An 11365-nucleotide genomic window follows, 5' to 3' on the forward strand; every position below is an offset into this window, starting at 1 on the left:
ACATCTGCCTGAGCATCCACCGGCCAGACACCATCAGCAACAATGATCCTTGGAAGAGAATGGGCCAACAACCTGATGAAGAGGGGGTCAAGAGAAGAAGCCAGGCGCAACTAAGTAAGGTTCGAGCACCTGTGGGACAAAACTAGTGTCCCAGCTAGCCTTCATTTACAAGGTTTATCGAATTAGTTCTACGTGCACATGGCTAAATGCTTACAATGCATTAGACACAGGCATTTGCACGGCTGTTTAGTCAGCGTTAACTGTACTGAGACGATGAACTCACACATTGCCTCTTGCTTTTTAGTTTCACATAGGCAGTTAGGCACACACATCCTGTGTGTGTTCCTCAACAGGTTTCAAGCACACCACAAAAAGTGACAAAAGATTGCTTTCACTGAAAACATTGTTCCTCAACCAACCTCAGAATAATTTGTGTTTGGTAAAAAAAAGAAACAGTAATTGAAGGAAAAGATGGCCATAAAAACACACTCACTCCAACACTAAACAGATTGAAGGTGGCCTAGCTTAATGTGGTCACCTTTGACAAAGTAATGTGGGGAAACTTGATAAGGGCGTTGTTTTGATAGATCTGTGCTGTCAGAAAGTGGACAGTCATAGGTAAAGCCGACAATCATTTAGGACTAAGCAATGGCTGTCAGACTCTCATTTCCTGTTCCAAAACGGTGTGTTGGATGTGAGACGGTCACAGTTCCAGAAAGAACTAGTGGAGAGGAAATGGAGAAGTAGGGCAGAAAGATTTCTGAAAATGAGAGTGGAAGGGCCCCAAGACCTCGGGAGGCCTTAATCATCAGCGTGCAACCTTAATCTGCACAAAACAAAGCAAATGTAAATGATCGGAGAAAGAGAGGGGAGGGGGGTTGGGAGAGATTCAGCAAAAGAGAGAATGTGACAGATTTGCAAGGTAACAAAAAGGGCAAAAAGGGCAGACGTGGAGGTTATCTGGGAACAGTGTTTCATACCTTAAGTCGAGGTCATTGAAAGAAGGAGGTCATGTGTAGAGAATATCAATTAGATTGAAGACAAGAGAGGATACATGTGGTACAGTGGGATAACAGAACCTCATTGCTACTAACTAAGGGGATTTTCTGCTCATTTCTTCTGATGGAAAAAAATGAACCACGAAGCAGAAGTAATACAATTGGGATATTGTGTACGACCTACACTGTATGGGGATTTCCTGACATTGCTGAGATCCAACCACACTGTGCTACGTTGGCCCCGTTACGGTACTGTACAGAACGTTATCTTTTGCCATGTTTTTAGCTGAAATGTATCCCTTTTTTTTCTTACAGCTGCATTGCTCCTCAACAGCTGCCTCCTTTGAGTAGAAAATCGCCCCCGATCCCAGCAAACTTGGGACACAGCCAAACCATTGCTTTTGCATTGAAAATGTCAAAAACACAACATGTGCGTGTCAAGAGGACCCTCAGCCAGATGATCTCACTTCCTGACAAGTTGACTTTTGGGAACAACAAGGTTTCAGCTGAACTGCGAAAGCATGCGCAGGCCTTAACGTATCAACTTTATCAGTGCAGTGTGGTGCGGTGCACAAAAACTACTGAACACAATATGGCTACACACAATCAAGAACACAACAAAATAAAAGCATTAGAGAATGATTCATATGTGTGTGCACTGGTATCTTATATAGCAGAGTCTACTGTAGCTTTCCCACCAACATGACACGTAATGTAATTAGCTCGAATAATCAGCAGCAGACAGGACATGAGCTGTCAACATCACAGCTTACAGCAACTTCTGTTCTACATATCTCATCATGACCTGAAGCCGTTTCAGCAGGAGACTGAAAGGTGTTGCAAGTAACAGAAGGGCAACAGTGTCATGTCATGCCCTTTTAAAAAAACACATTCTTATACAACCATTCTAAGAATCAAAGTAGTACTTATCAAAACAGTAAACTAACCATAAAGAAGTACTCAAATCCTTTGCTTATGTAAAGGTAGTAATAACAAACTATACTAAATATATAGTAAACTATAACTAAAATACTCTGTACCTAATTAAAATTATCTAAGTGTTATCAGCAAAATGTCCTTAAAGTAAAAGTACTCATAGTACAACGCCTGCAACATTATTGCCATGCTGTCAATAATGTTGCAGATGTCATGACTACTTTTACTTTTCGTCCCTCGTCTGAAAGATATCTTAAAAGGGCACTCCAGCTTCTTTCAATGGTGAAAGGTAGCATCACACACATGTACTCAAGTAATGTCCTTATGTACAAAATACTCCTCTGCATCTCAGAGGTTAATATTCTAGTTTCTAGTTACTGTTCAGATTACAATTTTTTGGCTAGAAATGGCGATAGGGGGAATCCGAGCCCTGGGTAAGGGGCACAGGGCCAGTTTCTCCCCACCGGATGCTGATTGGTTTGGTTGGCTGGTTGTTCAAACAGAAACGCATTACTCTATCCATGGATTGCTCCATTGTTGCCGGAATTCCCGCCAGACTTCACTCATTTAGGCCAGATATCTGTTGCCTTTACCACCAAGATGATTCTGATTGGTTTAAAGAAATGCCAATAAACCAGAGCACATTTATCTCCCTGGAATGTTGTGTGGACTAGCCAGACCCTCCTCTGGCAAAGCAAGACTACTTGAAGCCTGACAAGATAGAGTTTTTTGTCATATGTGGTCCTGCGATCAATGGCGTAATTTTGGTTTCAACAATGGGAAAGGGGGGGTGAGATCGCCACATTTGAGCAAAATTAAAATTTCCAATGTCAAACACATCATTTACTTCAAACAATTGTTTTGAAACTATTTCTGCCTTTCCTGCATCAAGCTATGGTGCAAATGTCTTCATTCATGTTAAGGAAGTCATAATAGGTTTTTGGGGTGGGTTTCACTAGCCAGTTTTGATTAGTGCGGGGGGGGGGGGTTGTCCACGCCCCACTATAAATTATGCCTATGCCTGCAATTCTCGTGTGATCTTGGGATATCGCGCTATCCAGCTGTCGTTCAAGGTATGGCACTGTGGCCGTGAATAACAATGACAAGCTTATGTACATACAATAACTCAGCGTACAGCAGAAAAAGAAGAGTCAGGCCACATAGTCAGTGAACTGATGTAATCATTTAATTTACACAGCAGCAATCTTTATTATGTTTAACCACCATAAGCTACTGGTTAAACCAGAGACCAAGGCAAGGCTGTAGCAGCAAAAGACCGAGTTGAATTTAGGGAGAGTGAATTTTATCTCTGATGAATTTCAGATTCCATTTGTTAAAGAGAAGAAGATAAAGAAAAAAGTGCTTTTGTTTTCACTTTTTCAAAAGTTCCATAATCTTGGTTTAAGAAAAAATATGCACCACCAATCATATTCTAAGGCTGTGCACTCTCACAGACACTGAAGCTGATCCACATTGAACTGCTGAAAGTGAACTGACAGCTTTTTTATTGGCTGCTGGATTACAAAGCAAAATCTGAACGCAGCTCATACAGCCAACCTGACAACAACAGGTAGAGCGCCCTCACACTGGCACTGGCACCAGGCTTCATTTAGAATGTGTCTTGAGATTTAGGCCGATGCTAGATTAGCTAAGCAAAGTTACAAAAATCCAAATTCATCGTATCACTGACAAAGTTTGCTTCTTGCCAGAGTCTCTCTACACTCTTCTATATCCTTCCCAACTGCTGCTATTGCAACAGCTGCCACAGCAAACAGGAAGCCGTAGCAGAGCATGCCACCACACCATCTGTAGAGAATTACTGTGTACCTGCAAATCCCACAGAAAGTTTTCAGCAGCAGCTTACTCCTGGTTCTCATCACTGCCAAAACACACACAACAGGCGTGACTTGTTTCAAGGTGTCAGTGGAGAACTGCACATAATGCATCATATCAAAGAAAGTGTGGCCACCAAAAGATGTAACATTTATAACAAGAGTAGAAATGAATACTCCTTGTCTATGTGTATTTGAAAGTTTATTTGACACACAGTATAAGGTGGTTTTCTGATTCTGGCATGGTGCCTAATTGCAATAGCACTGAGGGCTGTTTTGTATCAGACAGGGCTGCAAAATTACCAATATAAAATCCACTGCCATTTCTCAGGTCATGCCATGGCTGAGTTTTACGTGGGGGTAATAATAATAATTTAACAGGTAATGTTTGTGGAATGCATACCTCTGCGTCCTGGCAGGGAGCATGGGTGGAAAAAAGATGAATAAAACAGTGAAATGAAAGGTGTTTTGGACCGTCGGCAATGTGAGGGCCGAGAGGCTGTCAGGTTGGCCACATCCGCCCCTCAGCCCCCGCTCAAAGCTCTACTTCTTCACCAGCACTTTCCCTGGATCTCTCTGGGACAGCACTCCTTACAGGCCAATTTAGATGTGGTTCTTCTGCACGACAGGTTGCATGAGTGAATCTCCTTTTGTACAACTGTGAGTTACTTGTACTTTATTTAAGTAATTCCATTTGATGCTATATTTTATACTTTCTATTGCACAACATTTACCTGAGGGCTTAGGTAACCCGTTTCTTTGCAGATTCAGATTGTGTTGCATTAAAGTGATGTTTACACAGTACTGCATAAAAAATTGTGAAACAGTAATGTACAATATTCTGAAAGGAACTATTGTGTATAAAGAGTTATTTCAATTTAAGTACTTTTATATTTTGAAGCTAACTCATGCATTTAAAAAAAAAAAAAAAGTTTTTACTGAAGTAAATGAAGTGAGTACTTTTTCCAACCAAAAATCGCATATCTCTGCTTATATTGTTTCAAATTGGAGGAAAATGTTCATGTTTCAGGACAAATGTTACTTAATGTTACTTACTGCATGTGCATGCTGCATAAAATGCACATACAAAAATATGTGATTTGACACACATTCTTCACTGGTACAAAGAGTATTCTGCATGATTTGTTATGTTTCAAATCAAGATGTCTGTTTAAAACAACTCAGCTGTTTTTAATGAAACAGTGAATGCACCATCATGCTGTTTGGGGACAGGCACTTGCATCTCAGACTGGACAAGACTTGCTTTTCTGAGCCCTTTTTTGTTTTTTAAGTAACCTGTGAGCTGCATTTGTATGATTTGAAATAAACTACTATCATGTTCTTAGCATGTTAAAGAAACTACCCCTGATACTGAAACTTAAAACCTACCAGAGCCTTTAACCTTGCAATACCTCAGGCTGGGCTCCTCTCTATCTATGTTGTTGCACAGTAAATCAACAACACAAAGGAAATGCTACTTTGTACACTAGATTCCTCAGAGGAATCAGTTTGAGCCATTTGCTTATCTTCATCATATTATAACAGAATGGGAATTAGCTGTCAGTGGTGTAGGTGATAAGCTGCTGAGGGGGGAAATTAAGCTCACTGCACAGGAGGGTTGAGTTATATTTACAATGACTGTAAATCGCCCCATATGGTCAAGGCGCTGCAACAGTGTTCCACACAATGGCCACATAAACACCTCAGCATAATTACACAAGCATGTAAACACACATACACATACATACACAAACAGAGCATACCACTGAAAATGGTGCACACATATTACATAATTGATACCCTTAACAGTCAGTAGCCTACATCCATTTGTCCACTCAGAAACCCCCGATGGGAATACCGTGTGCCTTTAAAACACTAAACTATAAATAAACACATAGACATGCTCACTTTAGTCACGCATGGACTTTTACACACACACACACACACACACGCACGCACGCACATAGTATTTATATATTTAAACACACAGGTTGTTATTGCATTCATGTGCAGCATGGCAGCCGTACATACCTCACTTTGTGGTCCTCTGCTGTCTCTTTCTATCTGTTCTTCAGCTCTCCTACTCTCTTCATCTCTCGTTCTCTCTGTCACACACACATACACACAGAGCAGTGTGTTTGAATCTGACAGATTTCTCTCAGCTCAGTGCCCTCCTCCCTCCCTCCCTCCCTCCCTCCCTCCCTCTCTCTCTCTCTCTCTCTCTCTCTGTCTTTCTCTCTCATTTCTCAGACACACACACACACACACAAAACACACACTCAAAAACAGCCCTCCCTCATTTCTTTCTTCCCTCTCCTGCCAAATATGCCAAATAACCCCCCCCCCCTCTCGCTCTCTCGCCAAGCCAGAGCTGCCTCTCTCCTCCCATTCCCTCCCTCTCTCTCTCTCTGCCTTGTGAAAGCCACAACCCAAGCCACGCCCCCTGCTCTCTCCTCTCCTCTGGGCGGCTATAAATACCGCTGCTGCTATGAATATACTGCCTTTCTCCCTCAGCATCCCTCGCTCCTGCTCTCTCCCACCCCACTTCCATCCATCCATCTATCCATCCATCCATCCCTCGCCTGCACTCCCCTCCCTCTCTGGCTCCAGCCATCCATCCCTCCATCCTTTTTTCTCTTGTAATGATTTTCCGATGACCTTGTATAATTCGCATCTCACGACGCCACCGCAGGACAGCATCCTTTCCCTTTGCACATGCAAGACCGTTTCCATGCACGCACACATGCATGCTTCAAGAAGGCATGTTCTTAAGCAGCTTTATTTACGCATGCACACACACTTACACACACACACACATACACACACCGAACAGACTTGCATAAACACAACCATAGACAGCAGTTTTTCGTACTGTCTCCTATGCTTCCTGTCTGTTACGCCGGATGTGGTGCAGTCTTTTCTCCTTCCGACAGTTGAGAAAAACCCACTCTGATTGAGAGACACGTCACAAATGATCCAACTCACAACACCAATTCTATCAACACCTGCACTAAGATGAGTCAATAATGGATGTACCTGTCCTCGTAAAATGCAGAGTCCAAATCAGTTGTATAAAAAGCTGAATAAAGAATGAGTGAATGTGTGTGTTTCTCTCAGCCTCCTCCATCCCACACCTCTATCTTTTAGGTACATTATGCATCCCTTTATCAAACATCAAGAGGGATTTATCAAACAACGTGCATTAGTTATGATCATAAACTCAAGGTTTTTTGTATTCTCTCGACATGTATTTCTGCACTATACAGTAACATGTGTAATATATATCCAACATTTTAGGGTGATACCCTTGCAAAAACCAACAGCAGATAGATTCACACTGTGCACTTACAGTAGGTATCATGAATATTAGACACAATGATGTCTCTGCTCTTGCTCACTGCCTGCAAGATTGTCTGGGAATGAGGTTACCAACATCTGGTGCAGGCGCGTTATGCGCACCGAGGGTACACTTAAACAGAATCAAATCTTCGGCTGTAGGCTATATAGTATGTCACCGGCGTAATTAATCCTTGGATTGCATCGGCGCCGCTGCAATGACTCCATAAATGAAACCACAGAAAGTGTGAGCAGCAGCAAGACAACAAAGAATTGGACCTGATTGAAAAGAGGGTATTTATCCGCTGCTTTGATCTTGGTAGTAATAGACTACTACAGGGTGCCTATGCATTATCATATAAGGTAGCACAGCCGTGTGTGATATCTCACATGTTTCCGTTTATTTTCTATTGGCATATGTTGCCTTTTTTGTCTGCTATTTGGTATGCTCTACTTGTCACTAACTTACAATGTGTCTCGATTCCTGTTAATTAAAATGTAATCATAACATTAACATACAAAAAGGTTTAATGAAGCAGGTTGATTATATAATTAGTTTATATTTTTTTTGCTTGAAATCAACACACCAGAAGTAGAATGACTGAAAAAAAAGTTGGAATATCATGCACAGTTAAATTATTTCATTTCTATTAATAATGGAGCAGTTGATACTGTTTTCTCCTCAACTGGTTGATCCATGAGGCAATTATGAGTCACCAGGCCAGAATCAGTGTGACAGTGTGTGTATGTGTGTAGGATTAAGTGTGTGAGTGAAGGATTGTGTTGAACATTGCTAACAGGCAAAATGTATCTATGTGTGTGCTGGAGAGGATGTGCTGGTGCAGATGTGTTTCAAAACTGTTTCCTCTTTGCCTCCGTTTGCACAAAGGCCACCTGCAGGTCCTCTGCGGTGTGTGTGTGTATCTTCAGAGAGTGTGTGAGGGCTTTATGCAACTCCTCAGGGGCAACCAGGTTGAGACGTAGCAGAGAGTCGGTCAGCTGGGAGCGAGCATTACCGATGAACGAGTGCGACAGGAATGCCGCGAGGCCTCCGCCGCCTTTAGTTGTGTACAGAGGGACTCTGACCATTCCTAGAACCTGGAGAGAGAGAGAGAGAGAGAGAGAGAGAGAGAGAGAGAAATAAGAAGCAAATATTTCCAAAACATTGAAATATATATAGAAATACCAGGCTTCAGTGCCTACACTAACGACAAACACACACACACTCACACACACACACGCACACACAGTACCTCCTGTCCATGATCTGTTGCAGTGGATGCAGCCACTCTCTCCACCTCCCTAATCTGCTCCTCCTCCATCTTCTTCACGTAGAAGTGAGTGATAAGACGGGAGGACGGGGAGGAGGAAGCAGGGGCATAGCAAGAAGCCGCATGATCATCTTCCATTATAGGAAGAGCTACACCCAGCTCCTCCAACACCTCCCGGCTAAGTCCCGCCTCCAGGGTTTCCTCCGATGGTTTGACAAACCTGAAGTGTGGGAGGCGGGGTCAGAGGTCAGGATCACATAAAGTAAATAAACCGTGTCAGCTGTATTGCTCCCCTGTGACTCCGTAAGTGCAGAAGTAAATAAATCCTGCTGACTGAGAAGCCCATTCAATTTTAAAACCCTAAACTAGTTTGCTGAGGTGGTACTCAGACCACCCTCACTGAGACCCTTATAGCGGTGCCAAGTGAAAATGGTCACATTCTGAAACGTCTCACACAAACACAAATTAAACAAAGCCTTCAATTTAAGAGTAAATACAACCTTATGAAGAGATGATTTCATGTAGAAAGCAGGTGCTATTGTTACATATGTACTAATTGACTCCTTTTAGAAAGAAATTGTTACATTATGTTTGTGTGACTCCACCTTCCTAAACCTGTCTAGCACAGATAGAGTTTGAAATGGAGTAGAATAAAAAGGCTGTCACTTGAATTCTGTCGTTTTTAGCTAACGTTAGCAATCAAACAATAGATCGCTAAAACGCTTTTGAAATGACTGCTAGCTTAACTGCAATCTAGCAATCGAGAAAAGTTTATTATTTCATGGATTTCACAATCATCACGTCACATTTTTGTGTCGTAAACCTTTTAAATGTGAGCATGCGCAATTAACATAGCACTCGACCAGAACTGGCCTGACTCGACTCACATTGGGGTGTGACACACACTCAAACACACTCACCCGAGTCGCTATTCACCAAACCATGGTTTTATGGTGGACCATTCTTGCTTATTCGATGTGTTTATCACTAAAGCAGTGGTTATACCTCATAAGGAGCAGTCGCTCAAATTGTTTGTCGGATGACCTGTTTCTACTCTGAGTCAGCTCAAGACTGCACCACAACACTGCTCATAAGACAAAATAACCTAAAAACCATGACACAATGGCCATGCATGTGGTCTTTGTAATTTTTTTATGTAAGAATTTCTTATTTTTCATGCAATAGTGTCATGAAATCTTAAACATGCTGTTCTCAACTCGTAGCAAAAGAGCATAGGTCCAGGGATAAGTTATCTTTGTGTGTTGTTCACGTTTATTATAAAAGTAGAAAAAAAGGGTATTTCACATACATAGTACTCCACCCAGTGCTGATTAATAAAGTGCTTTGGCGTGCTTACGGCTACGGTAAGAACCGTGTGTTCCCCGCCATCCACACCTTTCCCTCACTGATTACCACACCTGTAAATATACCTAATTCCCAGTGAAACACTCCCCCAAGTAGCTTAACCAAATAACTAAAAGAATCTAACTAAAAAAAGTAGATGCAAATGCTCCTACAACATGAATTGTATCATTTCTTGTTTGTCTAAAATGGTAAGAAGTATGCAGATCTCTTCTGTTCTGACTGCAAACACTATAAATAATACAATTAGTATATGTAATATAATGTATAATTGGAATCAGCTTTACTTTCTTTTGCATGTCAGGATTTTTGCAGACTTTTCCTACCGCATTACATCGTTTTACTGTGTTGATGAATGATGCCCTTAGGAATTCTGGCATTGACTACTGTAAATCACAGACACTAAAGCCAATTTGATTCATAGACATCTGATTAATAATTCATCAGAAAGTGTCTGGCAGTTACTGTTTTTAGAAATGTCCTTTTTTACTGCAAGATAAAGGCACCTTACAGGAAACCTATAATGCATATTTTCTTGTTTAACAGTTCATCCTTTTGGTTTGAGTATTCCAGTGACAATGTGAGAATGGGTGTTTTGGGCCTTAAAGGCTTGACTGGGCTTATCTGTGAAGAGAATCCTAAGATAAACCAATCTGTTCACCTAAAAGGATAAAACAAAAGCAGTGCCATAAAAGACTCACCCTCCAGGGAAACCCAGCAGACCGTCAAAGCGCATTTGCATCTGTAGGAAGTGACAGAGGATGTACACTCACACTGATGCAACCATACACAGAGGCAGAGCTACTTGGACACAAACAGGACTGGCAGGTAGAAACACTGAAAGGTGAAAGGTGTACATCCCCTGTGCATCCACTTTTCCACACACACACACACACACACACACACAATGTTTATATATAAACAAAGGTTGTTATCGCATTCATGTGCAGCATGGCAGCCGTATACCTCACTTTGTGGTCCTCTGCTGTCTTGTTCTTTCTCTCTCACACACAAAAATCTTAGTGGGGACTCATTGACATAAACTGCCTGACTTTGAACCTTACCCTTACCCTAACCATAACCCCCCCCCCCCCCCCCCCCCCCCCCCCCCCCCCCCACCCCCACACACACCCACACACACACCCACACAGTGCTCTTTCTCACCAGTATGATATGTCTGATAGGAAGTCTCCCAAACAGCTGACTTTTCGTGTCACAGTAGAGCATCACGTGGCATGCATGCCTGCAGCCTGAGCACGCCAACGCCTCGGCCCTCGGCAGCTGTCCACTCGCCATCTACAAGTATACACACAAACACAGTGCAAGATTACACAGGCACAGTTCAGTGCTAACTGATCCCTCTGCATGGCTGCCCCCTTGTCATGTGCTGCCAATGTAACTTCATCCAAACACACTGGATCTCTTTGTTTTGTCTCATCTCATACGCTGAGTTAGCAGACCTGGCTGAAACCTACTGATTAGCTTGAAGGCCTGTGGGCTTGTATGCAGAAAAGCTTAGAACCATAGACAGTGCAGAACCAGGAAGCTAAAAGGAAGATCCGTGTGACTTGTATTTAAACAGCTTTAGCTCCCTCTGCTGTTGTGGAGTGGGTCTGACAACTGGGGGAAT

General features: G+C 42.3%; 2 protein-coding genes across 11 annotated transcripts in view; both read right to left on the reverse strand.

Moving 5' to 3' along the window:
• Nucleotides 1-6047, reverse strand: part of arhgap4b (Rho GTPase activating protein 4b) — a 28443-nt gene extending 22396 nt beyond the window's left edge. For all 7 annotated transcript variants that reach the window (XM_034875916.1, XM_034875919.1, XM_034875915.1 and 4 more), the window contains exon 1: nucleotides 5798-6047. The gene's annotated coding sequence lies outside the window, so the exon portion shown is untranslated. The remainder of the gene's footprint in view (nucleotides 1-5797) is intronic.
• Nucleotides 6048-7729: 1682 nt separating this feature from the next.
• Nucleotides 7730-11289, reverse strand: zgc:103759 (U8 snoRNA-decapping enzyme). 4 transcript variants are annotated; one of them, XM_034877452.1, is made up of 5 exons: nucleotides 11211-11289; nucleotides 10900-11031; nucleotides 10437-10477; nucleotides 8356-8593; nucleotides 7730-8200 (listed from the first exon to the last, which is right to left on the reverse strand). In XM_034877452.1, exons 2-5 carry the CDS (start codon nucleotides 11029-11031, stop codon nucleotides 7955-7957), a joined length of 657 nt encoding a protein of 218 aa, XP_034733343.1. In that variant the 5' UTR covers nucleotides 11211-11289; the 3' UTR covers nucleotides 7730-7954. The 4 variants fall into 4 exon arrangements, with proteins under 4 accessions (XP_034733343.1, XP_034733344.1, XP_034733342.1 ...); XM_034877453.1 differs by having other exon boundaries at nucleotides 10900-11037; XM_034877451.1 differs by having other exon boundaries at nucleotides 11196-11289.
• Nucleotides 11290-11365: the final 76 nt, after the last annotated feature.

This window comes from Etheostoma cragini, chromosome 7, assembly GCF_013103735.1.
Source record: "Etheostoma cragini isolate CJK2018 chromosome 7, CSU_Ecrag_1.0, whole genome shotgun sequence".
NCBI lineage: Eukaryota > Metazoa > Chordata > Actinopteri > Perciformes > Percidae > Etheostoma > Etheostoma cragini.

Coding starts and splice junctions, on each gene's coding strand:
- zgc:103759 (XM_034877452.1), bottom strand. CDS start 11,031: ATGGCGAGTGGACAGCTGCCGAGGGCCGAGGCGTTGGCGTGCTCAGGC. Junction 8,594..10,436: donor CTGCTGGGTTTCCCTGGAGG/GTGAGTCTTTTA, acceptor CCCACACTTCAG/GTTTGTCAAACCATCGGAGG. Junction 8,201..8,355: donor CAACAGATCATGGACAGGAG/GTACTGTGTGTG, acceptor CTCTCTCTCCAG/GTTCTAGGAATGGTCAGAGT.